The 27,310-nt window shown below is 47.6% G+C and overlaps 9 protein-coding genes across 14 annotated transcripts in view; 4 read left to right on the forward strand and 5 right to left on the reverse strand.

Annotated features, from left to right (window-relative positions):
• Positions 1-3,934, reverse strand: part of LOC120902222 (cAMP-dependent protein kinase catalytic subunit PRKX) — a 48,445-nt gene extending 44,511 nt beyond the window's left edge. Inside the window, exons 1-3 of the mRNA XM_040310788.1 lie at positions 2,742-3,934; positions 972-1,561; positions 414-844 (exon numbers count right to left, since the gene is read on the reverse strand). Of these exons, the coding sequence (XP_040166722.1) occupies positions 414-844; positions 972-1,330 (790 nt within the window). The 5' untranslated portion in view covers positions 1,331-1,561; positions 2,742-3,934. The remainder of the gene's footprint in view (positions 1-413; positions 845-971; positions 1,562-2,741) is intronic.
• Positions 3,935-4,726: 792 nt separating this feature from the next.
• Positions 4,727-5,706, forward strand: LOC120902330 (signal peptidase complex subunit 2). Its single transcript, XM_040311007.1, has 2 exons — positions 4,727-4,931; positions 5,064-5,706. Exons 1-2 carry the CDS (start codon positions 4,878-4,880, stop codon positions 5,598-5,600), a joined length of 591 nt encoding a protein of 196 aa, XP_040166941.1. The 5' UTR covers positions 4,727-4,877; the 3' UTR covers positions 5,601-5,706.
• On the reverse strand, positions 5,691-7,404 carry LOC120902328. The gene is made up of 2 exons (XM_040311005.1): positions 6,008-7,404; positions 5,691-5,945 (listed from the first exon to the last, which is right to left on the reverse strand). Exons 1-2 carry the CDS (start codon positions 7,339-7,341, stop codon positions 5,918-5,920), a joined length of 1,362 nt encoding a protein of 453 aa, XP_040166939.1. The 5' UTR covers positions 7,342-7,404; the 3' UTR covers positions 5,691-5,917.
• A 34-nt stretch (positions 7,405-7,438) lies between these two features.
• On the forward strand, positions 7,439-8,827 carry LOC120902329. The gene is made up of 2 exons (XM_040311006.1): positions 7,439-7,881; positions 7,953-8,827. Exons 1-2 carry the CDS (start codon positions 7,486-7,488, stop codon positions 8,463-8,465), a joined length of 909 nt encoding a protein of 302 aa, XP_040166940.1. The 5' UTR covers positions 7,439-7,485; the 3' UTR covers positions 8,466-8,827.
• On the reverse strand, positions 8,791-9,846 carry LOC120902331 (histone H2A, sperm-like). The gene is made up of 2 exons (XM_040311008.1): positions 9,712-9,846; positions 8,791-9,594 (listed from the first exon to the last, which is right to left on the reverse strand). Exons 1-2 carry the CDS (start codon positions 9,719-9,721, stop codon positions 9,221-9,223), a joined length of 384 nt encoding a protein of 127 aa, XP_040166942.1. The 5' UTR covers positions 9,722-9,846; the 3' UTR covers positions 8,791-9,220.
• Positions 9,847-11,789: 1,943 nt separating this feature from the next.
• Positions 11,790-13,324, forward strand: LOC120904628. The gene is made up of 3 exons (XM_040314794.1): positions 11,790-11,950; positions 12,119-12,600; positions 12,690-13,324. Exons 1-3 carry the CDS (start codon positions 11,875-11,877, stop codon positions 13,206-13,208), a joined length of 1,077 nt encoding a protein of 358 aa, XP_040170728.1. The 5' UTR covers positions 11,790-11,874; the 3' UTR covers positions 13,209-13,324.
• LOC120904633 lies at positions 13,303-16,102 on the reverse strand. Its single transcript, XM_040314798.1, has 3 exons — positions 15,781-16,102; positions 13,566-13,724; positions 13,303-13,492 (listed from the first exon to the last, which is right to left on the reverse strand). The coding sequence occupies exons 1-3, from the start codon at positions 15,898-15,900 to the stop codon at positions 13,322-13,324; spliced, it is 450 nt and encodes a 149-aa protein (XP_040170732.1). The 5' UTR covers positions 15,901-16,102; the 3' UTR covers positions 13,303-13,321.
• Positions 13,785-15,570, reverse strand: LOC120904629 (arginine-glutamic acid dipeptide repeats protein-like). Its single transcript, XM_040314795.1, has 2 exons — positions 14,298-15,570; positions 13,785-14,224 (listed from the first exon to the last, which is right to left on the reverse strand). Exons 1-2 carry the CDS (start codon positions 15,359-15,361, stop codon positions 14,221-14,223), a joined length of 1,068 nt encoding a protein of 355 aa, XP_040170729.1. The 5' UTR covers positions 15,362-15,570; the 3' UTR covers positions 13,785-14,220.
• The window catches only part of LOC120904627 (lissencephaly-1 homolog), a 53,862-nt gene continuing 42,224 nt past the window's right edge, over positions 15,673-27,310 (forward strand). Inside the window, exons 1-2 of one of the 6 annotated variants that reach the window (XM_040314788.1) lie at positions 15,673-15,784; positions 17,589-17,706. The gene's annotated coding sequence lies outside the window, so the exon portion shown is untranslated. Of the gene's footprint in view, positions 15,785-16,442; positions 16,799-17,588; positions 17,707-22,445; positions 22,593-27,310 lie in introns of those variants that run through there. The other 5 variants (XM_040314786.1, XM_040314787.1, XM_040314792.1 and 2 more) reach the window with 5 other exon arrangements.

Consider the following 27,310-nt stretch of genomic DNA (forward strand, 5'->3'; position numbering starts at 1 on the left):
ATGAAGAGGCCATCTCCGAACGTTCCAGGAAGCGATGATTAGTGATGAATTTATCGAACGCATTTTAAAGCGATCGGTTCACTATGATTCACTATGACATTCACTCATCTGCACCGGCACATACCACAGCAAAACGATTTGAGAAAAATGCAATGTTGAACATTGATGTAGCCTAATAGCTGGATATTAAACCGAGCGGCTCGGTGGTCTCTTGGGTAAACACACTGGCTACGACGTGGTCGCTCGGACGAGTTCAATTCCCAATCCCATCGGGTGAATGGTTACTAGGTTATTAAGTTTTTAAGAGCCTTTTAAATATTTGTCAGCAGTGTTATGGTATGTATAACCTTCGTAGGTCGTAGGTTACATCAAATAAGAAGAAGTATAGAAAACTATGAAAAAAAGACACTCACCTATCGTTTTCAGTATTTGAAAATCATCCAAAGCATAGTCCTCCGGTTGTTTGCGCCGAACAGCTGCGCCGATATTATTATTCTTATCAGATAGATCGCCACCATCATCATCGCTATCGCCGCCGCGCCGATCAGCATCACCATCGTCAGCGTCAACAGCAGGACCTCGGGGTTGCTGTCGCCCATTCCCTCCGGCACCATTGGCAGCCTTCGGCTGCACTCTCAGCCCTGCGTCCTGCTGTTCGTCCTCGTCTCCGTCCGCGGACGAGGTGGACACTTGCTTGCGGGTACCTTTCGGTGGACTGCGACGGAGGGCGGCTTTCTCCTCCTCGTCGTCTTCGTCCTCGTCGTCTTCGTCGTCGTCCTCGTCGTCGGCTTGCTGTTGCTGCCGGTTGGTGGTTCCGTGTTTACCTTTCCCACCAGCCGCTAACCTGTCGTGAAGGATTGCAAAAGAAAAGCAAACCCGTTCTTAATCCAATACTTCTTCACTGCGCTTACAGATAATAGAGTTTCGCCATTTTTTCGGGGCGGAAATTTAAGTAAATACACCCAACCTACCTCAATCGTACACTTTCGCCTTGCCGACGGTCCTGCCGAACGCTGTCCTCTTCCTCCTCTTCTTCGTCGCCGTCCTCCTCCTCGTCCTCTTCCTCCTCTTCCTTATCCTCCTCGTCCTCTTCTAGATCACGCTCCTCCTCCTCCTCTTCTTCTTCCTCCTCCTCCTCCTCGCCACTAAAATCTGACTCTAGCGGATCGGTCGATTCGCCGCCGGAATTGGCACTTCCCGCCGACTTGACGCTGTCGTTAATGCTAAGCTTTTTAATGCCCGTCCCGCAGCTGTTGAGCGTTACCGACACCGTGGTCGACGTCTCCGAGGGGCGCAGCGTGTAACCGGTTAGTCGGGGCGAGGAGGACATTTTTGTCTGCTCCCAGCAAACTCGGGCTGGCTGGCGTAAAGTGGAGTGAGTCGATAATCTCGGGAGTGTCTCCTGGACCTGGGCTAGTTGCTGGTGCCGGAATAGTTCCAGGAATTGTCCCTGCCGTCAAATGCGGAAAACTCTTCCACAAATTCAATAAAACCACGGCTAAATTAAGCTAGGGCAGGACGCTTCGTAACTACGTGCTTGCGTCACGGCGTTGATGAAAGGCTGAAAAAAGATGCGAGAAAATGTACATTAAAAAAACTCGTCAACACAACATCAACCGCATCAACCCCTACGAACAATCGGTTCGATAAATCACCGAAATGTAGACGGTAATTGTCGGTCGTGCTCTTTCTATAAAAAGCACGTGGTAGCGGTTGCGAACATTGTTTTGCGTATTTTTTTGCGAATAAGTTTGAGATGCAAATTGTGTAATAATGATTTTTGGACCCCAAATGAGTGCATTGTCATTTAAAACCACATCACAGACTGTTCCAGCATTCTGGATGCGCCTGGCAATCACTTTTGTGTTGTCTTATCTTGTCTTATCTTGCGACTGTGGCGTTGAATTGAACATGCACCGGTGAAAGATGACTCTCGACCCGACAAATTCACGATCGTCTGCTGCTGCACAGATTTATAGCTGTCAGTTAAAATATTCAGATAAAAAAAAACAGTACCACGACATTGTGTAGGTCGAAATGGTTCATGCAAAAACAAACGCGCCTGTTTCATGCTGTCTCTAGTTTACTGTTTTTTTTTCGGTTTCACAACGGTATTGTTGGAGCGACGATCGCGTTTTTACCGGGGGATCGATTAAGCGGGCCACTTTTGCACATAATACTAACACATTCTCGTTTTATATTGACCGCTGTCGGGTCATAAATTAGCGGGGGAATTGTTTCTTTCTTCTTTTTGAAACTCTGCCTTTATGTAGTGCAAAGTACATCAACAGGAATTTGAATTACCACTTGACTCTCGGTCGCGGACAAAATCCGCGGGAGAGCCGACTTTTTGCTTTTGCTGATGCAATTCTGTTCTTTTTTTTTTCGACGAACATTTGCGCCAATTAAAAAAGAGGAAAAGTGATCACTTTTATTGCTTGGTTTTATCTTCTCAATAATGTGTGATTTAATTGGGCTATGAATCACATAAAACAATTGTCGCTACAGAGCCACGGAGATACCGCGTCACAAGAAGATCTTCAAATGATAAGTACTCATGAACGTGTCAATTAAATAATAGCGTCTTCTTCACTGGTTGGCGTTAGCAACCATCAAACGGTAGAGTAGGCGGTGAAATGCTTGAAATATTCTTCCTCTGCTTGGCAATAGCCCTTGCTGTTCCACTCTGGGCGCGCTGATAACATGACATTTTAAATCCTTTACACCGTTCTTTATCTTACCTGTACTTGAAGGAACGATGCAACAAAAACAATTAAAAAAACCTAACACCACGAATGGGAATTCCCCACCGTCCCAGACCAAGTTGGGGGAATTTTCTTCCGTTGTTCGCGGTCCTGTTGTCACTTTTCCAACCTAGTTCAGGTGGATGGCTATGATGATTTCACTTGATAACCGAAAAACCACACCAAAAATTCCGTCGTTTTCCGTCACTAAGCAATGAGCACACGCATGCACATACACGCACACACTTTACACACCTATTGTACCGTACACATCGGTGGCATACTTTTTGTTTTATTTTCGTTAATAGCGAGAAGCTGCAAAATGATATTCACATTTTCTCTTTATCTTTTCGCTTTCCACATGTCATTTGCCAAAATCTTGCCTTCGCTGTGCTTTATTTTATTATTTTTTGCGTTTTGAGCGCCCTTGATGCTAACCTCAGTTGCCGGAAAAAAGGCCCGATCTAATGTGATTGTGGTTCGAGCGGCACTCGATGGGTTGTGGGCCTTTTCTTTGCTTTTTCGTTAGCAACGCAATTACTCTTGCGCGCGCCCCAAGAAGGCCCACCGGTAGAAAGTAAGCCAAAGCAAATCGAAAGACGAGCAAAACAAACACCTTTTAATGCCGGCCAGATGCGTACTGAAAGGCACACGCACGGAGACACACTCGCTTTCGATTGAGCGGGGAAACACCACTGCACTTCCGCACGTTCGATTTTCCCCCAAAACACACCGTTAACAAATAATTCTCCGAAAGTGGGAGATTTTCGCGATACGGTTTTTTTTTCAATTTCTTTTCCCTCACTTGTTCACACTCACACACGTACACACGCACTGTTTACTTTCTCTGTTGCCTTTTAAGATCAAAATCAATGGAATCTTTCAATCGAGCCTTTTCGGTAATTGTATAACACACGTGAATTGGCAAAGATTTTTCTACAATCTTCTTTTCATTAGTTTTAAACACTACTGCTTGTTAGTTTTTTCGTCACAATTGCTTCCACACACACGATAAACGATTACAAAAAGATTCAATTTTGATGGCGTTTGATTTCCACACTACACTCGATTGCCGTTACAGAAACACCGACCGGCGTGTTGTTGCACAGACGTTGACTGAAACTTCGTGCGGCGCGCAGACACTACGACCGTTCGCAGTAAGCTCTCTTCTACGACTGAAGTGCACGGAGCGCTCGCGCTTGTTTTGGCGCGCGCGGAGAACCCGATTCGGAAAACACTTGCTGCGCCTGCTGCTACTTTTGCTGCTGAGACTTTTGCAGGGTTAGTGGTGCGAGGGAATGCGAAACTTAAAAAAAACAGGCATCAGATTTTTAACTCCAGCGAAAATTAAATCTCTTGTTTATTAACTTTTAGTCAATAAAAATAAAAAATGATTTGAATCATCCTTTTTATCTCTGTCTTTTTCCGTTTCTATCTACTTTTTGTAACACTTTCGCATTCTCTTTTTTTTCTATCTCTTTCTTACACTCTGTGTATCTCTCTATCTTCTACCCCCCTCTCTTTCTCTCTCTCTCTCTCTCTCTCTCTCTCTCTCTCTTTCTCACTTCTCCTTCGTTAAATTGAAATTTTCCAATCTCTTTCTTCTGAATCGCCTCTGTAACTTCCTCTTTTCCTATCTTTCCCTTTCTCTTTTTTCTCTGCTCTGTATTCTTATAAATTTATCGCCATAACTTTCTATCTTTCATTTATCTATTCCTTTATTCTATTTCTATCTTTATCTTTTATCTTTTTCTACCTTTAGTTCATTTCCCACAACACCTAATCATTAAACTACATATGTATAAAGGACATAAGACCAACTCAATTTTATTGAATCACTTAATTATTTAAAAAAAATAGAATTTTGTTATAATATAACCCATAACAACATTGCTAAAAATAAATATCCCCATGTGTAAATTTCCCCATGAAAGCATCTGTATTCATTTTGCTCCTTGGGTAATTGGCTTCCGTACCTGTCAAACGCGGAAGCGTCATCAACTTCTTGGCAGCACTGCTGGCAGTAAAATCGAAAACAGAAATATTCCCTGCCGGCTGGATTGACCGAATCTCCTGTAAACTTTTGATAAATACAACTACCCAGGCTGCCGATCCTTGCACCCCGGCTCCAGTATGTCCAACAAGAACAAAAAGCAATCGGAAACGGTCCCTGCTAAGGAGGAAGAGGTGAGGCACGAGTATTACAGCTGTGCTGTCCCCCGCACCAAACACAGGGACACGTCACAGATTTTGTGAAACGAATGGAAAACTTATCTGCTTCTGTATGCTTCTATTTTCCGCAAACCAAACATTCACCAGGTGGTCCAGATAAACAAATGGGACGGAACAGCGGTGAAGCACGCGCTGGATGATTCGGTGAAGAATGCGCTGATGGAGCACAGCAACATGAAGGAGCATTTCGCCATCATCGACGGGCGGCTGTTCATCTGTGCGATGGCCGTTGCAATTGCGCTGGTTGCGCTCGGTTACGACTATCAGTATTCGTTTCCCGCCTCGAAGCCCGTGCTGATCGTGTGCGTGCTGTGCTACTTCTTCCTGATGGGCGTGCTGACCGTCTACACCACGTACGTGGAGAAGGGCATCTTTGTCGTGGGCAACCAGAAGGATGCCAGCGGTGCCGTGAAACGATGGCAGGCAAGTTCCGACATGAAGAAGTACGACGACAAGTACGAGCTGACGGTGCAGCTGAAGGATTCGCGCGGCATTCGGGAAGCAACGGTCACTAAGTCGGTCGCCAACTTTATCGACGTGAATGGGCTCGTGCTGGATGATCTGGTCGCCAGCGAGGTGAACCGTATTGTGAACTCTCTGAACGCAGACCGCAAGGATAAGTAGAGAGGGATAGAGATGCAGTAAGAATAATCAGATATTGCTAAAAAGCGATAAAGCGTAAAAAGTAAAATAAACTACTAGCTCCGGAACGGGTGCGAGTTCAAACTGACGGTTTATTTCAGTTCCGTAGCATTTGTTCGTTGAAGTTATTCCAAGCAATTCGCTTTAACTATTAATACCTTTTCAAAGGACGGCCACAGTGAATCATATGGCATACACAATTCAATGCTCTTTTTCTTCTTTTTGCTATACGACGTACACACCCAATTCAAAGGAACCGTCCACGAAACATCCTTAGCGTAGTGAAAACGCCTGCTGCGTTACTCGTTGCGCCTTTGCCCCGATTTTCTGTGGATAAAAAAGTTTGTCATATTTTTTTATTTTTTCTGAAATGGTACAACATTGCTTACTCTTCATCAGGGATTGTTAGCTCCTGTCCCTCGGCAACTGGCCCCGTCAGAACGACCACGGATTGCAGCTGCTCGTCCACCGACTGTTTCGCGTTCGATGTGCTCGAACGCCGCAGCCGACGGGTGAAGGGATAGAAGCAGGTAACACCCTCCATCTTGTGATCCATCGCAGCAACCCTCTGCACCAATCGGAACAACAGATGGGGCAGCTTCTCGCTACCCTCCACTGCTTGCAGCCGGGACCACAGGGAGACATTTTCCTTCACCGCGATGGCGTACATGAGAATCGCCATGAACTGTGTTACGCATCTACCCGTCATATCTTTGCTGTCTTCCGGGTTTGGTTCCCGATCCTTGTAGATGGCAAGCAGATGCAGCACATAGTCGGTCGGTTCCAGCGCAAACGGATCGCGATACTGCTCCAGCTCGGCCGGCGTCTCCACGCGCCGCAGAAAAGCTTCCGGATCCTCGAGAAACAGTAGCACCGCGTGCCAGAACAGACGCAACACTACGTGAAACATTCGGGTCGGTTTAGGGCCGCGAAAGAGTAGCTGCAGATCGTCAACGATTTCACACTCGAACTGATGGTAGCGCTGGTACGACTGCTCCTGGCATTCCTCGCTACAGTACATCACGCCGGTGCAGCCCGTGCATGGTCGCAGGTTGTGTTCGTTGGTTGCGCCGCAAAAGTCGCACCGCTGGTAGGCCAGTTCCGCTTCCAGCACCAGTACGAACGGTTTTTCCACCAGTACCTTCGCGCCATCCTCCAGGCTACGGTTCGTTCGAATGCCTTCTCCGTCTTCGCCCACCTCCAGACAGGCCTTTATCGAACAGTGGCGCGTTGGGGCATTCGGTTTCGCCGCCGCGCAGCTACCGCCCGATTCCTTCAGCTGCTCCCTAACGCGCTGCTCACGATCCGCCAGCTTCGACCTCATTTCTGTGGGATAATTATGACGCCGGGCCAGCTCAATGTTCTGCAAACATTCGCGGTACAGCTTGCGGTTGAAGTACACGGCCGATCGGTTCGCATAGCCAAGGCCCAAATCGGCCGAACCTTCCTCGGCCATGGCGATGCTCTGGTTGTACAACTCCAGCGCTTTGGCCGGATCGTCCGGTGACTGCTTGTACGCCGCATTGCCCTGCTCGCGGAGCTTCGCTGCCTTGGTGCTGCTCTTGCCGATCTTTGCCTTCGGGAATGGCCAATACTGCCGCTTGAACAGGATTTGACACTCGGCCAGACTTTCGCATGGAACACTACGCCGTCCAATCGCCCACGAGGTGGCCAGCCCGACGGAGGGACACTCCAGCTTTTCCACCACCTCGGGTCGTAGCATTTTTTTACCACTTTCCGGCGCTGGTTTCGGAATTTACATCGCCCAGTTTGACAGCTGCCCGAGCGGGACCGCTTGACAGCTAATCTGTTCTGTTTTGTTGGTAAACAAAGTCCAAGCCCTTTGGGAGTGCTCGCATACGCGATCATGGCCGATTTGCGTCTGTTTTCGCGTAGCTTTATTACCGAATTTATAAGACTGTACAAAAGCTTTCCCTGCCTGTGGAAGGTAGGCTCACGGGAGTACTCGGATCGAGCGAAAAGAGAGCAGGCGTACGATGCACTGGTCGCCAAGTACCGGGAGGTGGACCGGATGGCAACGCGGGACGAGGTGAAGAAGAAGCTGTACGGTCTTCGGTCGAGCTATCGGCGCGAGATGGCCAAGCTGAAAAACTCGATCCGCACCGGTACCACTCTGGACGATGTGTACAAGCCGACGCTATGGTACTTCTATCTGTTTGACTTTCTGTCCGAGCACGAGACGCTGAAGGAACCGACCAGCACTACCGACGACGATCAGGATATGTTGAAGGATGAGGAACAGGTACAAGCGGGATTTCGGTTGCAATTGCGGAGAAGGAAAAACACGCTAAAAACTCTCCCTTTCCTTTGTAGGAATACGACGACAGTGAGGAAGCTCTGGAGCAAGGCGAAGAGACGCCGCACTATCACGACGATGCTGGGAACGATCTTGACGAGATTGAGCCTGGGGAGGATGATATTATCGCGGAAGGCGATGATCCCTTTAGCTCCGATACGCCTGCCCGCTACACATCACCCGCACCGGATCGACCCGAACCCTCCGTACCGGGTGCATCATCGTCCTCCAAAAGGGTAAATCGGTCCCCGTCGAAAAAGCGTAAACTACCCACAACCCCCCCTGCCGAACGGATCGAGTATTTGGAGCGGATCGAACCAATCGATCATGCCGACGCGACGCTACAACCACCGTCCGACCACCCAGAGGATCAGTTCGATGTGTACGGGAAGCTGATCGCGCACAAGCTGCGCTCGTTCAACCGGCTGCAGGCCACCTTTTCCCAGCGGCTCATCAACGAGGTGCTGTTCGAGGGCGAGATGGGATATTTGAATAGGAATTGTAAAATTGTCGATATGGGCAGTCCGTGAGTCTGGAGGGAGAGAGAGAGAGAGAGCAGAAGAATGTGGAGTACTGCATCGTTAGATAGAATATTAAGCACAGTGCGAGTCGAGGGAACTTGAGGAGTTAATCGAACACAAAATATGTCTTTGTGGCGTATTTTTAAATTATTATTAGTTACCTGCGCCCTTTTATTACTTTCTGTATCTGTGAGTGATGTATCTTTTATCTTATCTTTTAACCATATAAAACGGCTCGCTAGTTAAAGAAATTAGTGTTCTCAGGTCGCGGAGATCAAAAATAGATTAAATTATCATGAAAAAATCACGCGAAGCAAACGAACACAGAAATGCGTGAGCTTTTTTGTATATAAAATTTATTAAGAAACTGACTCGACTCCTTACTTTGCACTCTTCATAATGCCGAATCAATGTGTATTTATGCCGTAGCACGGATCGATGAAGCTCAAACGCTTTCGCTGGCACACATAAACCGCCCTGCAGCATTGTAAATAATTCGAGGGCATTTGTTGCACTTATTCATATCGATCGAATTGAGACTGTTTGTACATTCGTAAATTCTTAATAGCGATTGGAGTTTAAGGAATGCGTGGAGCGATAGAGAAGATGGCATACAAAATGGCGCGCAATTCACTGATCACTGACCATACTACAATGCTTATTCCTGAGTAACATACATTTTAAAAGAGAACCTTATCAATAAAATAACACTCCGAGATCCGGCATCTGGCTTCGTCTCGACAAAATGTTCTTCCTCCTCCTCCTCAATACTCCTGGCTTTGCTTCTCCTGCGATGAGCTGTTGCCGGCAGCTTTAGCACCCGTTTTGCGGGGCAGCAGCACCGAATGAATGTTCGGCATGACGCCGCCCTGCGAGATGGTCGTCCCCTGCAGCAGCTTGCTCAGCTCCTCGTCGTTCCGCACCGCCAGCTGGATGTGGCGCGGCGTCAGGCGAGATTTGTGATTGTCCCGCGCGGCATTACCCGCCAGCTCCAGCACCTCCGCCGCCAGATACTCGAGCACGGCCGTCATGTACACGGACGAACCGACGCCGATCCGGTTCGCATACTTGCCCCTCTTCAGCGTGGAAGAGACGCGGCTAACGCTGAACGTAAGCCCAGCACGGGACGATTTCGATACTGGCGAACGGAACACAAAGAACGAGAGAGAGAGAGAGAGAGAGAGCACGCAATAATGGAATAACAACTCCAATTTCCATATCCACCACATTTATCCCTTGTCCCAGCTGTACTCACTTTTCTTCATATTGGATTAAATTGCTTTTTTTGTTGCGCTAAAGCCTTCTCAAACTTGAACACTTCCTCACTCACGGGCAGCAACGTATGAATTGCGATGGAGAAATGTAGCGTCTCCTTTGATACGGGGGGAAAAATGCGCGCAATTTTACCGGTTGCTTCCTTCACGCACACACAACCACACCAGAGCGAGATGGGCACAGTGGGCAGAGTTGTGTTCAATTTTCGGGTAAAAAACAGTTCCTCGGAAAAAGGGAATCAAGAGCGTTTGCAATACGTGGAACACGTGGGGGTTGGGGCTAGTGATGGGGAAAATGAGGTTTTCGTCGAAATCGAATCTGACTCCGCATTTTTCTGGAATCGATTCCGGATAGTATGTCCGGAATCGGAAATGGCTAAGAATTGGCTGCAGAATCAGTTCTAGAATCTAAATCGAATCCAGAATCAGAATCGGCTTCGAATCGGAGTCGGTATCGACATATCTATAAAAATAGGCGTTTTAGTCCATCGATGCTACTAATGGTGAGTCATACGATTCATTTCAAGACCCGACCCGGAGTCGGGTGCGAGTCAGTCGGAATCGATTCCGACCTGTAGGTGCAACGAGTTCGAGTCGACCCGAATGATGAGTAGGTGCGAGAAAGCATAAGCGACATCGACCCATTTCGTGCAGTGAGTTCTGGTGGAGTATTGAACCTATATTGATCCGACCATACTCGAACTCGCTGCACCAACGGGTCGAAGTCGCTTAAGCTTTCTTGCACCTACCGAACCTATTTGTATCTTTTGGGTCAACTCGAACGACTCCGGCTCGCTTACGGATGGCTTTGTAGGTTCGGATCGACCCGCCCATCACTAGATGGAGAGGACTAGATGGAGATTCCCGGACTGATTTCACTTCTGAAACTTCGTATTTCAATTCAAGAGCTGATTTTCATTGCGGAGCAAATTTCATTTCTGGAGTCAATCCTGATTCCGTGACCGGAGCAAGTAGCGATTCCAAGGTCGATTCCGATTCTGGGGCCGATTCTCATTCCGGAGCTGATTCCGATCCCGGAATTGATTCCGGAACCGACTCCGGAATCGACTCTGGAGCCAACCACAGAATCGGCTCCGGAATTGGCTCTGGAATCGACTTCGAAATTGGCTCCGGAATCGTATGTAGGTCCGATTTCGAGCTCACACCTCTAGTTGATACGCGTGATCGTATTTTTATGAACTTATGGAAATAAACTATTTTTTACTACTTTAAAAATTGTGCTGATTCTTTTTTTTCTTCTTTTAGTTTTGGCCCAGCTTGTCGTCAACTTAAACATAAAACTGAAGACATATTTTTTCGTTGATTTTTTTTAAATTTCTAATTCATGCTAAAACAATATCATCACGGGGACCCTAAGGACCTCCGGCATTGAAGCACGTGTCAGAGAACAAAAAAATATACTAAAATTGGCGATCTGAAGCTGCTTTAGATTCGGTACGCTCTACGTACGCATTCCGTACTTTTTTTTAGCTAATCTTATCTACTCCCCATTAGAACTCCATTCCGAACAATTAAACAAATTCGACCTCGTCCGTACAATCAATTTGTATAAAAAATGTGAAAGGTTTAAATAGAGACTACAAAAACGGTTGCCACATTCACACCATACTGATAAGATGAAAAATAAAGAAATGTTTCGTTTCTCTTTCTTCTGTTTCTGAGTTCATATTTAACAGGCTGAATTCAAAAAGGAAAAGTTAAATTATACGATTTTGAGGTATTTTTATGAGCTAGTCGAATTAATCTCTTGCCACTTCATGTAACAAGAAAGGATCCAACACAATCATTTGATCATGCTCTCCAGACAAGTTTCGGTCCATTCAAGTTGACCGATTAAAAGGAATTATCTATCCATTGCTTCCGAGACTCCGAATCGTATTGAACCGCACAGTCTCCCGAATGCTTCGCACAAAGATAAGCACCGAATCATTGTGCAAACAAATTATTTGCTAGTGCTCTTTCTCTCCCCCCCCCCCTCTGGACACCACTTGAGTGATAATGAAGGTGGCGCGCCAATTGCACGCAGCGACGGCCGCACGATCATTCCTTCGTTTGCGCTGTTCTGAGACGCGGGTACGGTTGTGGCGCTTGCGTGTGATACCCAGCTACACTGCTACACCGGTATGGGGAAAGATGACCGAGAATTTCAACCATCGGCGGTGCCGTACGATCGACTGCTTCCCGATGCCAGATCAACAGGTAGAGTAAACCGCATCACCCATGCTTGAGTTTTTCCCTTTCCGCGATCTTCGTTTCACTCCATGCTCTACCCGTAAGAAGTGGAGAAATTACTGTAAACAGAGCGTTATTTTGTTTTACCACTGATACATTCTTACCATCCCTACCGAACCCCTTTCAACACGACAGCTGATTTACTGGGTGCGCAACAAAACAACCACGACGCAGCAACAGCAGCAGCGGCGACGGCAGGAGTTGTCGCAAGCCCCCGTGAGATAAGACAAACGCGTCATCCAGTCTACGGTACGTATCAGAACGGCGCACGGCACGCCACCAGTATGGGCGGGGAAGAGCCGGAAGGAACCAGCGCAGAACACGAGCAACTGTTTGCCGACTACCGGGACGACGACGAGAACGACGAGCGCAAGGATTCGATCGACGAAACGACCGTCACCGGCGAGGGGATGATGGATCGTGCAAAACGGAACGCCAGCAATCGGAACGCGAACAACCGGGCAGTGGAGCGAAATGCCACCTTCAGCAGAAAGCTAGTGCTTGCCAATGTGTTGATCAATGTGCTTATGTTTGGTGTGGCCGGGTTCATCACCTATCATTGCTTCAACCATGCGATGGTGCTGTTCTCCTGGCACCCAACGTTCATGTCCATTGGGGTAAGCCGATCGTGACTGTGCGCGTGTGTTTGTTGATGTGTGTTTCATGATCTTTGCATGTTTTACAAACGATCTTCAACCTCTTCCAGTACCTGATCCTCATGTCCCAGGCCGTGCTGACAATGTCCGGAGCGAACTACTTCACCCACCGCTGCCAGCATCGCACGAAGGTGTTCCTGCACTGGCTGCTGCAGGCCGTGGCCGGCGTACTCATCTCGATCGCGTCCGTGTGCATCTTCCTCAACAAGGTACGGCTCGGTAAGCCCCACTTCCAGACGCTGCACGGAATCTTCGGGCTGGTGACGGTGTGCCTCACGCTCGTATCGATCGCCGGTGGCGTTACAACGAAGTATGCGTTTCAGCTGCGCCACTATATGCGCCCGATCTACAGCAAGCTCGGGCACGGTATCGTGGGCACGGTGTCCTACCTGCTCGCCACTGTCACGATCTCGCTTGGCGTTTATTCGCGCTGGTTCCAGGAGGACAACGATGCCAACGTGCGGCTAACGCTGGTGATAGCGATCGGTACGGTCGCGCTGTATGTGATCGTTACCCCGATTGCCAACACGGTGCAGCGAATCCGCACGGCCGTGCGGACCACGCTTTAAGCGCACACACACAGCATAGTTTAAGTTATAAGACCTGGGAAATTAAAAATTTCCTTTCTCATCCATTTGAAAGACACCGTGACGAAAGCAATAATAAAATGTTACATACAACTTTATTCGTCCTTTGCTTTCGGCGTTTGTTTCGATTGTCCACCGGGATGGTCCTCGTGTACCTTCTCCTCTGAGCCGCCTATGATCAGCAGCAAACCGGCCAGCACCAGTGCCGTGCCAAGCCACCAGAGCAGGCTGCTCTGCTCGTTGAATAGCACCGTACCGAGGAGGGCCTGCAAAAAGAAGGAGCAATTAAATCCGAGTGGCCTTCTTTTCCCCCTTCTTTTTGGGCGGCCAAGTTCTCACCGAAGCGACATAATTTGTGGCGGCACTGGCCAGCGATGCCCGCAGCGTCGACCCGGATCCAGCGTGCAGTGCTTTGACGAAGAATCGCCACACGCAACCGTTAAGCAGGACCATGGTCAGGAGGCATACAGCCTGAACGAGGGTTTCTCCTGCTGGCAGCTAAGAGAGCGGGAAAGAGATGGATCGGGTGAAAGTTAGCAAGACGACCAGAGCGTTTGATTCAGTTGTAAAGGTGTACATCATCGTTCGGAAAGTTTATTCTATGAAATGGTTTGCAGAAATTATGAGTATGATTAAGTTATGATATCGTCGCAGCGCTTGTCGACGGTAAAGGGTGCTACAGGTTCGAGAAATGGGATAGGAGGATGCGGATTCGGGAGATTGGGTTAGTAGCGCACACAGTAGATCTTACTATCTATTACGTTAAAATATTTTTTTACAATTCTTTTTCTCGATCTATCTTCAATTAGCTTGTACCTAGGTGTAGATACTATTTCATTCACATTATTTACTATTGCCCTAACAGCTACTATTGCGCCTAGAGCTGACCTCTCCAATTCATGCCTTCTAGCAGCTCCCTGCACTTTGCGTCTTCGAACTAATCGAGAGTTGTGTTTGAACTTCCTATTCCCTACACATTCCTGTTTCAACTGCATCAACTGCAAACAGACACAATATACAATAAAAAACGTACAAATCCCCGCGGCGGTGGAACCGATGTGAGATATTTACGTATTGAGAATGCCGTCGATCAGCTGCAGGATGCCAATTTTCAGCTTGCGCTTCTGCTCCATCGTCATCGTCTGTATGTCGGGCACCAGGCTCTGGAAGAAGTTGTGATCCGCATCGGTCGCCAGCGTCGACGTGCTCGGAATGAAGGTAAAGTGGGGCGGGACCTGCGTTTGCAGCTGCGGCTGGGCCGCAAGCGTCTGGTGCGCCGGCGGCTGCTGATGGTGCAGCGTTTGGGACGTGATCGGGTTGGAGGTGTAGCAGGGCATCGGGATGCTGGCCGGTTGCATCGGGGTGTTGGTGATGGTGAAGAACTGGCGCTGCGCCACAAGGTCTCGCTTCGAATCGTTTGCCACCGACTGGAGTGTGCTGGCGGTTTCGATCGGGCTTACCGCCCCGACGCTGGTCTGGGAAAGGCGCGGCTGCTTAACCGGTGGCGCGGTAATGATTTCGTACGTCGTCGTCGTGTTGGCCGCACTGGTGCTGTCCGTGTGTAGCACTTCTTGGTGGTGCTGCTGCTGCTGCTGGTCGGTGATGGTTGACGCTTCCTGCCCGATCGGCATTATCTTGATCGACTGCAGTATGCTGTCCTTGATCTGCTCGCTGTGATCCTCCTCCGGCACCGTGATCGTTTCAATCTCATGCGGCTCCTCCTCGTCCTCGTCCTCGTCCTCCTCCTCGTTTTTGCTCATCGATTCGCTTTCGCCCTTCGTCCAGGTCGGCTCGTCCTGCTCGTAGGTGCTCGTTTCCTCCCGCGCCTTCAGGTACGGCAGCACGAACTGCATGTGGCTGTACAGGTAGTAGGGCTTCCGGCGCGCCTGGTCGGGGTTGTCGCGCACCGACTTCTGGTAGCGGGTCATGCAGCAGCGCAGATTGCGCCACCGCTTCTTGCATGTGTCCACCCCTTCGCCGACCGCGTCCGAGACCGCCTGCCAGGCCCGCTCCTGCAGCGTCTGCTGTTTGTAGTCGGGATTGCTCGAGTCGAACAGGCAGGGATGCTTTTTCACCTCCCATACGAACGTGATGTTGAAGGACTGGTCCTCCGGGCTGATTTTGGTCGGTCCCATGTTGCTGTGCTAGTGTTCCCTGCCAGCTCGCCCAGTGTCCCCCGCGCGCCTTGCTGCTCCGTCAATCGGGTGATTGGAACCGAACAAAAAACGGCCACTCCAAAAACAACCTGCCTGAAAGAGCGTATTTTTCTTCGGGGGATGCAACACACAACACAAGCGTTCTTTTGACCGCACGCACCCTTCCCACTACCCCTACGCCGTACCAGCCATTGTGTGTTTTCTTTTCCCTATGGCGCCAGCATAGCTGTCAAAGTAGGTGCGACGTAAACAGAGCCATTTGACAGCTGCAAATCTCTTTCTCGGAAATTAGGGATTTATGTTTAGGGGTGGTTTTCACGCGAAAGGGTGTCTTTGTGTGTTTTAAACCAGTGAGAGAATAGTGCCAGTACGAGCAAAGGTTCCTTCCGAGTGCTTACCGCGGTGAGTCCAGCATGTTCCAGCAGGCGGCCACTGTTGGCGGTCAACTTGCCAAACAGACTTGCAAATGAGGCACACAGTCCAGCGAATACAGCGTAGTACGGCCTTTCCTGCTCCATTTTGGTCACGTTTGGCACAGCAAAAGAAAATGGGAAATCTTCTAAGCAACACACGCAAAACTACACTGGAAGTACAAGTGCAATGAATTGTTTGCCGACTTCCAAAGTGGGCGATGCCATTTATTGGATTTTTTTCTTTGCATGTTTACTGTAATTATTGCACCGACTAAAGCATCTCATTAATCTACATAAATCTAATTACTTTGTAGAGTGTTTGTAAAAAGCAAAAACATAACTAAAATTACTTTTTCTGTTAATTTTCTCAACAAAAACATAATTTGCCCACCGCGATTGACGACTTTTATGGGAAAGAAAATTGTTTCGATACAAAATGTTTTCAAGCAAGCAGTTTTGACAGTTGCAATAATTCCGTTGAATTTTTCGAATCGCCGTTTGGCTGTGTGCGTGTCGATTTTAATCACCCGTTCGCAATACGGTACGTTGGCAGGGCGAACTGACCCGTGCGCCAGAAAGAGAAGCGTTTGCAAGCGATGTGTGTGTGTGTGGCAACTAGAGAAAATACACACACACGCACGCACGCGCACGCAATCGATGGCCCGTATTCGTCAGCAGCGCCATCATCAGCAGCCAGCAGGCGTTTTTCCGCAGAGAGCGAGCTACAGCAAAGAAGTGTCGCGAAAAGACGTCGTCGTCGTCGTCGTCGATTTCGCTTAAAAATTTTCCACCCCGTTTAACCATTCACCCCCCTACTCCCCCGTACGGAGCACATCGCGGTGCGCGAACGTGTACGTGTTGTGTTTGTTGCGTTGTGAGCTGCAATAGTATTTAGCAGAAGAAAGGTGATCATCCCTTAAAATTCAACCCAAGTACCAGCAATAGAGCGAAGGTGGAGGCAGTAGAAGCTGCTGCTCGCTTTTTTTGCAGAAAAGTTTCGCAGGTGAACAACGAGACGTGTGCGTGTGTGTGTGCGTGCGTACGTGTGTGGCGTTGTTATGTGCAACACATCGCCAGAGCATTGCCTAAATCATCCCTCCGGGTTTCGCAGGGAGTCCCTCTGCAACCATAATTATTACGCCCAGCATCGATCGATCGTTCTTCGCTGAATTGCTTTGTGTGTGGGGCTGTGTTCGTCTTCTTTTTGCTAGTGGCGAGCGTTCGCTGCTCCCTTATTAGTGTGAGACCACCCCCGTGTGTCCGTGTGTGTGTGTGCGCGACAAATTGTGAGTCAAGGTGAAATTTGTGTGCGAGAAAAGTAGAAAAAAAAGAATATCCCTAACCCAGCGCCACCTTCCTTCCACACCATCCTCCTGCCTCCCCAAGAAACTCTACAGCGTCACGGCAAGTTGTGGGTCATTTTTGTGTGCGTGTGCGTTTGAGTGAGTGTGTGTGTGTGTGGCATGTGTGTAAAGTGTGCGTTATCCTCCTCTTTGTGTGTGCAGTGTGCGACGAAAATTGTGCGAAAGCAACCTTGCGACTGTGTGTGCGCGTGTCTGCACACACATTCACACACATAGTCAACTATACAGACACACATACATACACACAAACACACACACTTTACGTACGCAACACTGCCGAAACGGAACTTGCGTTGAAAAAGGACACCGGACACAAGATCACTCTCCTCCCCGTGCCAGGAGTCATCGTACCCCGCATTGTCCTGTGAGGTGAAACAATCACAATTAAACCCGCTCCCTCCCTTTCCCCAATTTCATTATTTGCTGTAGGTCATCGCACCGTGGGAAAAAACGCCAAAAGTCCATACAGAGGCAGCAGTGTAGCCATCCAACAGTTCTTCTCAAAAAAAAAGGGAAAACAATAACCTTCCTTCGATGAACTCAGTGTGTAAGTAGCTTCTTTAAATGTCCGTTTAAATCACTCCTTTTTCACTCTTTTCGGTCCGAAACCAAATCGCTCCACCCGAAAACTAGCCCCCGACGAGACAAACTATTATCGATCTATCGATCGAAAACAGTGAACCTTTACAGAGGGAATTTGAACGAAACGCGAGCATGAAGCCTCTGAAGGGGCTGAAGGGGATCCCGCCATCGAGACGAACAAAGATGGCAGAGAGCAGCAGCAGCATTTGCGGTGGGAAGGGACTGGTGGCTCTGTGCGAGGCAAAACGCACAATGAATGGCTACTTCGATGCGAGAAAAGCGACAAAACAGACAAAAATGGCCATCGCGGACAAGTCGTGTGTGTGTGTATGGTGCAAAAGCATCAGTCATCGCCCGTTATCAATGGAACGAGTATATGGGAAAGTTTCTATCACCATATTCTAACCAGAGACAAAACGCGACAAAACGGTGCCGACGCGGTGGCTTCAAGATCCAATTTACACCCGTCAATTTCCTACGGTAGTGTGTGTGTGTGTGCAAATATTTTCGCTGTTACTGTTTTTTCAAAGCGAAACTGATTAGGGGCAGCACACAGCACACAAAAAAGGTGACGGATATGAACCCAAACCGTAGCGCACCGTGTTTATATGGCTGCTCTTGTGCAATGGTGTGTGTTGAACAGGTGTGTGTGTGTGTTTTTGCCTGTTTTACGCACAGTAAACCAATGACGGGGTATCCCTTCCTTTTGTGCTTCAGCTCATTGTTACGCCTACACTTGCTGCGCACACACACATCCACACATTCGCACGCAAACATACTGACAAAACACGCAATAATACTAAACGCCAAGGGGTAGTTTGGCTGTCAAAATTTAACCCCCGCTCAAACTACTACCGTGACAGGGAGTCACCACCTCCCAATCCACCCTCCCTCAGGGAAAAAGGAATCGATTTTTCTCGATTGGAATTGACAAAAAAAGGGGTTTTCGCATGGTGTCCGTGCATCAGGAGGAGGTGTCCTTGGAAGGACGAATGTCGTCACAAATCGGGGTTTTTTTTTGCATACGCATCACAACTCTTTGCTTGGCGTGGTGTGTGAGTGTGTGCGCAACTATCGAACATCTTGTTGCATAATTTAAATCACTTACAATCGATTCATTTGTCGTGTGCTTGCTCCGGTGCCCATAACGTGCGACTATCTCCATCATCTGGAATACTCCAGAGACGCATGAATGGACAGTGTGTGTGTGTGTGTGTGTGTGTGTGCTTGTGTGCAGAACCAATTAACAGCTGTGTTGTGTTGCCTGCTGTCGTCACGTTTTTGTCCGAGTGAAACAAATACTTTGCTAATGTGTGTGTGTGTGTGACGGTGGGTGAGGGTGTAACGCGTCAAGTGCATCTTTTGCTGCAGTGAGCGGTAGTTTCTCTTGTGGTTTAAAAATATCGTACAAGGTAAAGGGTACTCGTGGGTGGGGGGTGATGGTTTGATGATGACACATCGATACGGCCGTATAGGAACTGCTGCCCCGGGTGGGTGGATAGAATGCACTCTCGGCGACTGTCATATGACTTTGACGTGTACACACATGCGTTTGCTCTTGCCTTTCGTTTGGGACTCTCGTGGTGTGTGTGTTGCGAGCTTGGGGCAGACACAATGACGCGCGATTTTTGGATGTTTATACAAAATATTCACTTTATACACACACAAAAAAAACGCAACCGAGTTGTTAACAAACTCGAGCATCTTTTTCTTGAACAGGTGAGAGAGTTTGTTGAGTTTCGCTCTTGAACTGTTTGCTCCCCCCGTTTCGTATTGTGTGAGTAATCATTCCCGGCGGAAAAGGAGCATGCGTATCCCTCCAAAAGTCTCGAGCCATCATCCATCCCCTCTCCTCCCCCACTTTCGCTTTGTTTTCTTTTGCAATGACGCAATTATGCAGGACGGCAAAAAGGCAAAAAATAACGCGACGGACAACAGACAAACACTGTTCCGGACACAAACCGGAAAAGACATCAAAATTCCAACCAAAATTGGTTGTGTTTCGTGCGTGTGTGTGTGTGCGTTGAAGAGACAGACCGGTTTTCGGGGGGGGTGACCTTGTTTGCTGATAGTGCAAAAATCCACCCGCACCCTTGAAAGCTCAAATTTCTGTTCCCCAAAAACAAAGCCTACCAACGGCGGTTGACCTTGCCTTGTAGGCGGATTGTGTGAAGTGTGCCCGCGGGGTCTGACAGATAAAGCTGCTGGCGGCTCTGACATCATACGCGGACACTTTCGGGCGGTTTGGGGGGGTGGGGAACGCGCCACCAGCGCGCAGCACGCCTTTGATCGAGTTCTTCGACGCGTTCGTCCCACGCGCATCAACTGCGCATCAAACGCGGCTGGCTGGCTAGCTGGCTGTGCGGCGCTGCGATGGCGCTTATGGGGCGGTGACGCTAATGGACGACCGGGGAGGGCTTTAAATGAAGTCATTTTGTGGTGGCGGCGGTCTGTGCTGGTGGGTGCCTTTTGGGGCGTACTGTACGCGCTCCCCGTCCTAAATGGAGCAGGTGTTTTGCTCATTAGCAAAGTAAGCAGTAGCGGGTTTTTGTTTATGGTGATGGGCAAAAGTAATGAATTTTTTTAGCGGGTAGCATGGACTGGGTACATGGATTAGGTGTACTTTTGTGGGGATTACCTTTTGTGGTGTTATTTATTGTCATTATAATTTTAACCTTTTAAAATCGTCGTATATGAAATAAGCTTAAAAAATCCCCAAACTTCGTTATCAGCAACGATATGTATTTGAGGAAGTTAAACAAACAAAGCATTCGTTCATAAATTTCGGTTGGACTTAAATTCAAAATTGAAACTGTCCACTTCGAGATGATTTGTTTTTGGTGCACAAAAGCGCAAACTCAAAATGAATAGAATAGTAGTTGAATAGTTTCTGGAGGAATGTAAACAGTTGATAATACTTTTTTTTAAAGGAAATGTGCTGTAACATTTTAAAGGAAATGTGCAGTATCATTTTAAAGATGATAATAGGAATAAACATTTAAAATTTAAGAATGATAAGCAGCATCCGATACAAAATTTAAACAAAAAAACTGAGCGAGGCAATTGTTACAGGATTTTCCATCGGAATTCATGGTTGTGGGACACTTCCTTGACTCTTTTTGATGGGAAGTGAACTTCATACGATGGAATTTGAACTCTATGGCTCTTTTTGGACAGGCTCCTTGGAAATTCCTATTGGATTTGTCCAACAAGGGTGCTACAGAGTCCAATTCCCATTACATTTAGTTTAGGAGTTAATGAAGTATCACATAGCTATGCGAACTACTGGAATTACATGGTTTTCCACGAGCCTTTTTATTCTTATTTTAAATTGTCAATACCTTAGGCATGCATTGGCATGTATCTTAAAAGGACTTTGTATTTATGGACGAAGGACGATTGATTGTAAATGTTAGAGGTTGAATATAGAACTGGCATGTTGTATAGTGTGTAACCAATCTCTCTATAGAACTGCCCATTAACCATTTAGCTTTTCCTTAGTTTTATTCGTAATATTAACATTCTATGGTGCTGTCGATAAAATCGCCTGAAATATCTATATTTTACTCGTGTTTTTAGGATAAATCAATCAAAAATTGATCAATGTATGATCAACTCAATGTTTTTGGATTGTTTTGATCGTTCACAAGATTGTCTAGAGATGAAATAGACAATAATTAGAGTGGTCTGTTTGTATACATCATGTTTGGGTGTATGTGTAGTAGTCGTCTATATCATCAGAAATAACGACTTATTGGTCGTCCAATACAGGAACATGGCCATTTCTGACCCGGATGACATGACGATATCTTGATCAAACATTGTAAACCAAACAAAGCAGCATATGTTTTGTAAAGAGTAAGGCCAAGTACGTCAAAAAAACCTCCCCTTCACCTTGTGTGTGTGTGTGTTACAACAGTACGACATTGTTAGAAGATTGCCATCAATGTTTGATGATTTCATGCGCTGCAGGTGTGTGCGTTTGTGTGTATAGGCATTTTTCCCAGCCATTATAAAATAACACCGGCACTACGGTACTGAGTATTATTGTTTTGCGACTAGCAAGCACACACACACCCACACACAGATGACCTTTTGCCGATTCTCACTTTTTCGTGGCACTTTTCTCGCATTTTCCACGCGGTACAAACGGCTTTGTACGTATGTGTTTTAGTGCGAAAAGATGGCAAGTGAAGGTAAAAAGAAGAAGAGTTAAACACACAATTCGATTATTGTTAAGCAGCAATCCCACCACCCCCGATGCGTAGGAGTTGATTGTGTTTCTATGTTTGTCTCCTCGGTGTGTATTAAAAATTTAGAATATGCACACATGGATGGAGCAAGCTAAAAGTGCAATACAGTAAGGGGGGGGAGTAAGCAGTTTGACGTTTGTATGGTTTCCCTTTCTCTCCGTGGAGAAACAACAGAGAGCGAGGGAGAGAGAGAGAGAAGCAAAAGAGAGGTTTATCCGCCACATAGCTCTGCATATTCCCGGTGGGGTTTTGTGTTGCACACCGACGCTGGGTGTTTGTTGGGGCAGGTGAGAAAAACCCTCCAAACCCGGGGGAGGAGAGCGGTATACACTGAGAGCGCGCCGTGTGAGCATGTGCGTCGTAGTGTAGTACTCCCCTCGTAGTCGAGGTGGGCCGTTTTTTGAGAAAGCGAGCTTTCCTTTGCAGGCTCTGCATTCCTCTTCATTGCGTTTTCACGCGTTGCCGAGTGCGGTACAACAACGACAACGACGATACGAGAGAGAGAGGAAAGCAGCATTTCGGGCCGCTTCAAAATTCGAGTTTGGACAAACGACCACGAAGACGACAACCATTGAGAAAACCTTCTTCAGCAAGCAAAGTAAAGACAAAGTTAAAAACAAAATACAATCGTTAAAGTCTAGTCTAGTTGTGTTACGCGTACGCTGTTACACGCGGTTGTGTGAGCGGGCGCGTGTGTGTGGATCGTTTTCGCCGTTTTTTTTTGCCAAATCGGTCGACCTTCTCGCGTAACCAAAAAGCACAACCAGCAGTGTTCCCCCTCGCTGTGGTGTCTGGGTAGTGTTTCACCCTTCACCTCCCCACTGGCTGGTGCCCGTGTTTTGGAGTGTACGTCCGACGGACGGAGTTCCAATACAGTTGAAAGTTTTCCGGCACGTTGCGTTTTTCTTTCCGTTTTTCCAGGGTTGGGGGGGGGTGGCTAATTTTTGGTCGTTTTTGCGTTTTCTTCACCCCCTCCCGCGTGCTGTGTAATTCGTAACCCGGCGTGGTGTGGCAGCCCCCCCCGCGGATTGTGTCACTGAAACACAACACCCCCATGGTGGTGATTCTGTATTGTTTCCAGCGTTTCCAGTGCAATAAGGCCGCGCTAGGTGGCGATTCGGAAGGAAAAATCGATTCGCCGCCGCTCTTGTTGCTGTGTGGAAAATCCACCCCAGCTTGACATGTGACAGTGTGTTTGATGATTGCTATCGCAAAGGAGAAGCAGAAGGCGCTCAACAGCGGTAAAAGTGTCCATGAGAAAGAGTTATTTTGAGACGGGGTTTTTGCAACACAAAAGCTCCACAGTGAAGTGTTTTAAAGAAATATGAAATGTGTGTTTGTGTTCAAAAAGCAAAAAGAGCAAAAACCCTCGGAAAAGGCGGCTGCTGCCCCTTTACCGTGTGATTATTTGCACCCATCTCTGCCCTTTTGCTGTGGCTAACTTGTGTATCTCAAAGCGTGTGTTGGTTGCTGCTCAAAGTGGTCTCTTTTCCCATACGGTGTAGCTAGTGATTTCTGCCACATCATCATCTCCCCCTTATTGTTGCCTTGAGCTTGTGCTGTGTGTGTCCGCCGCAAAGACGCAAATCATTGATTTTATTCCAGCTGCTCGGGTTTGGCGGCCGCCGGTGGCTCCCGTTCGGTTGCGCTCCATACATGCAACTCCCGCAGCTATGCTGGTGTGCGCATGTGTGGCTGTGAAGCAACGTGGTGTGGTGTACGGTGTTGTGTGTGGCTGTGTTGGTGCGTGGTTGCGTCGATTGCGCTCTCAGGTCGTGCCTATGACTCATGGTGAATTCTGAAGTGCACTTTTGGACCGTGAGCCTAGCGTCAGGAGAAGGAGTTGAAGGTGGCTGACGATTATGAGGGGCTGTGCGAGGGCGTCTTGAAATCTCTCTCACTTCGACCAGCATTACTAATTTCCAATAAGTGGACGATTTGGTTGATTGGAAGCTCGAAAAGGCTGCTCATTTTGATGCCCGCCCACCCCCCGCCACAACACAATTGAGCAGAATAATAGAGTCGAGAGTGGTGTGTGCTTTGAGCTTTGAGTGGTGAGCAGAAATTGCTCATTCGAGTGAGAAAATACGGTGCGAAAGAGCTGCAATATGCTCCATGTTTTGCCGGGGAACCTCTTACGTAATTTTGTGAGAAAAGATAATATTTTAACAAAAATGTTTGAAAATTCTGTAAAAAAAGCAAAAAACAGTTTACTTGAAAATATGGAAAATGTCTGAAAGTGGACTAAATTCTGAGCCAACCAGCATCAAATAATTGGCAACGTTATATTCCGGAACCGGCCGGCATTTGTTTCGCTAAACGCTTGTGCTGCAAATTCGCTTGCCTCGGCCGGTCCTGTTATGCTCTTTTATGTTGCTCCGGTTGGCCGATTAACGAACCCCGTACAAAAGACGCTCTTGCCTGCTTGCTATTCATCCCTCCCGTTTCCCGAGCTACTACATTGCGGCTTTTGCAATGGAAAATCTACTAACAGTTCTAACTCGGGATCTGTTGCTGGTTTGGTAACGGGAGAATAGTCACAAAAGCGGAGTTAGTAGCTCTTGTCAAATAGAAAATTGAATTGAAAAGAAGCCAGTGGAAAACAAGTCACCAAGCAAAACGGAACAAATCCACCTTCCAAGATCACGGTCGTCCCCCGTTGCACACCACAAACAGGTTCCGTTGTGGTGCCGGCAGTGTGTGCTTCTTCTCAGGCATTTTAAAAGCTTTTTTCGGATTTTGCTCTAGCTCACACCGAGAACTTTGTCGGCAGACAGTAGTGTGGAGCGATTCCGTACGGAGGTTTTCTATTTGTACCGCGGCGGGTTCGTGTTCTTGCCGGTGGAGAAGTGGATGAAGCAAGAAAAAAGCGGCGTACGCGGGTGTTGTTTCATTTGAATCCAAAACATTAAGCCAGGTGGAAAACAACGGAGCCGTTGGGGTGGGGGAGGCCCGTTTTGCGTAGGTTAATGACCGGCTAGGTTGAGCATGCATAGGAGAGGAGGGAGAGAAGACGAAGAACAAGCAAAACAAGCAAGAGGATGGAAGCATATGGGAGTGAAGAGGCATTAATGTTGGCGCTTTGGAGGTCCGGAGGTCTTCCTATTGTGGCTGGTACACCACCACCGACCCCACCACCGTTTAATGGTCTTGCGTAATGGTGTTCGGGCTCGAACAACCTACCTCCTCAAACCACAAAAAATTGTTGGTGGTAGGGTAGGCTTTTTGAAGTAGTTCCCAGAGGTTCCTGGAGCGCTCTGTCAACAGGGAATGGTTTATTTTCCTGTGTTGATCTGTGGTACACATGTTGCCATTTTTGTGCAGAAAGTCGTGTTTGGTTAGAGGATGTCATTAGTTAGTTCTTCAGTTTTCTGGGAAATTAATGTCGTTAGCATCGTTGTCGTCTTTAAATTACTTTTCGTCATGTTTGTTTAGAAAATTACATTACATTACAGGGTTATCCAGGAGTTTTCATAGCTGTGGGACACTTTGTTGCCTTCTTCTTACTTGAAATAAACTTAATGTAATGGGAATTGGACTCTATAGCCCCCTTGTAGGACAAATCCAGTAGAAATGTTCAAGGAGCCTGTTCAAAATGAGTGCCATGTAGTCCTATATCCAGCATTTGAAGTTCACTTCCCATAAGAAAGAGTCCAGGAAGTGTTCCACAACTACGAGAACTCATGAAAACCCCTGTAGAATACCACATACGCCAATTGTAAAGTTTGAATTTAACAAAACTAATTTCAATTTGGGTATAGCTCCTGGGCTATGCTTGTTGCATTAGAAAACAGACTTGAATGGACTGTGGCATCACTACAAGAAAGCACCAGAGGCAATGGCAGATAGTTTTGTTATAAAAAGGTGTTGTTACAAGTTTGAATTAAGTATTTTTTAGGTCTTCTTCATGTAAACAAGGTACCAAATTACGTAAAGTTTTGTCTTAATTCGTAAGAATTGGTTTGAACTCCAAAAATTTTAGTCTCTTTGAAATGTTATTAAAGATACATATATATTTTTATTTGTAATTATTTGTTTGGATTTGCCTGTTGCACAAATCTAAGCAATAGGCGCACGGGAATACTTCTCCCTCTCACCCTAAATCATGATGATATCTCTTTTAAATTACCAAGATAACCACCTGAATAATCCATCAAACGTCCCAGAAACTGTAACACAAAGCCTCAAACAAATTTATGTCAACCTAATTACTTGCACCAGTTTCGGACTTTTGCGCCAATCGCTGCTCACCTAAAACGCTGGCAATCATCAAGCAGGAAGGGGTCGCACCTTTTTCTTTGGCATCCTCCCGCACACATACACTAACGCCTTCTCTGGCCTCGAAAATTGTACTGCCACCCCATCGGTGGTGGTGACCCTATGATAATGTGGTCAAAGATGAAGTCTGTGGTTCCTGTGGACTCGCATTCTCCATCGCTCTGTCCCATTTTTAGCATCGCCTGGAGCAGCATCTTGCACAGCGCTCCGTAGCTGTTTATCTTATGAGGCGGGTGGCGGCGAAGACATACTCTGGAAGACGTCAGAATAATAATCGGAATCGTGACCGATTTTTGGTGCGGCGCGGTTGTTTTTCCCCCTGTGGTCGTCTGTGCTGCAAAAGCTGCTTTGTGGAGCTTGGCGGGGCACTGTTGTTGACCTCCAATTTAGGTCATGAGCCACATAAACTTCTCGCGAGACGGGAAAGGGACCGAGATGAATGAGTCGCACATTTTTGTATTATTTATTTCGCTTGTCCCACAGCCAAAGGTTTGGGTTAGGTTTGGGCACAGGTAGATATGGGTAGGCACAGCGAATCAAGATCACAATCATCACAACATCGCGCGAAACATCACCACGCTTTCCAACACGCGCCAACAGAGAAGGCGTCAGTTCCTTCACCCTTTTGCTGGTGCAGAGGTTCGAGGGGGGGGGGATAATAAGGCTTTTGTTTGTGTGTGTGTGCGTGGTAAGGGCGCGCACGCGGGGTAAGTTTGTTTTAGTCCGCCAGCATTCCTGCGCCGTCCGGAACGCCGCACACCCTCGATGACTGTCATTATTTTATCATTCGCGCGCGCCAACCCCCCCTGGTCGGACGTGTGACGGACGGTTGGCAGGTTCGCAACCGAGCGGCTGGGTGGAATAAAAACGCACAAACTCTGGTGTGGGCCCTTTTGTGTTGTTTACTAACTAATAATTGTACCCACGCGAAGAAGAAGCTTTGCCCAGATGGAGGTGGTGGTGTCGTCGTCGACGGCGAGACAGATACAAAACGACGAGCCGGGAGAGACTTTGTGCGTGCTCATGTACCGCTGGGAG

The sequence above is a fragment of the Anopheles arabiensis genome, chromosome 3 (assembly GCF_016920715.1).
Source record: "Anopheles arabiensis isolate DONGOLA chromosome 3, AaraD3, whole genome shotgun sequence".
Classification (NCBI taxonomy): Eukaryota; Metazoa; Arthropoda; class Insecta; order Diptera; family Culicidae; genus Anopheles; species Anopheles arabiensis.

Bases quoted from the DNA above. Each gene is read 5' to 3' on its own strand.
- LOC120902330 (XM_040311007.1), top strand. From the start codon at position 4,878: ATGTCCAACAAGAACAAAAAGCAATCGGAAACGGTCCCTGCTAAGGAG. The intron at 4,932-5,063 runs GTGAGGCACGAG...AACATTCACCAG, and splicing joins TCCCTGCTAAGGAGGAAGAG to GTGGTCCAGATAAACAAATG.
- LOC120902328 (XM_040311005.1), bottom strand. From the start codon at position 7,341: ATGCTACGACCCGAGGTGGTGGAAAAGCTGGAGTGTCCCTCCGTCGGG. The intron at 5,946-6,007 runs GTAAGCAATGTT...TTTTATCCACAG, and splicing joins CTAACAATCCCTGATGAAGA to AAAATCGGGGCAAAGGCGCA.
- LOC120902329 (XM_040311006.1), top strand. From the start codon at position 7,486: ATGGCCGATTTGCGTCTGTTTTCGCGTAGCTTTATTACCGAATTTATA. The intron at 7,882-7,952 runs GTACAAGCGGGA...TTTCCTTTGTAG, and splicing joins TGTTGAAGGATGAGGAACAG to GAATACGACGACAGTGAGGA.
- LOC120904628 (XM_040314794.1), top strand. From the start codon at position 11,875: ATGGGGAAAGATGACCGAGAATTTCAACCATCGGCGGTGCCGTACGAT. The intron at 11,951-12,118 runs GTAGAGTAAACC...TCAACACGACAG, and splicing joins TCCCGATGCCAGATCAACAG to CTGATTTACTGGGTGCGCAA. The intron at 12,601-12,689 runs GTAAGCCGATCG...AACCTCTTCCAG, and splicing joins CAACGTTCATGTCCATTGGG to TACCTGATCCTCATGTCCCA.
- LOC120904629 (XM_040314795.1), bottom strand. From the start codon at position 15,361: ATGGGACCGACCAAAATCAGCCCGGAGGACCAGTCCTTCAACATCACG.
- LOC120904633 (XM_040314798.1), bottom strand. From the start codon at position 15,900: ATGGAGCAGGAAAGGCCGTACTACGCTGTATTCGCTGGACTGTGTGCC. The intron at 13,725-15,780 runs GTAAGCACTCGG...CCGCTCTCTTAG, and splicing joins AACATGCTGGACTCACCGCG to CTGCCAGCAGGAGAAACCCT. The intron at 13,493-13,565 runs GTGAGAACTTGG...TTCTTTTTGCAG, and splicing joins CCACAAATTATGTCGCTTCG to GCCCTCCTCGGTACGGTGCT.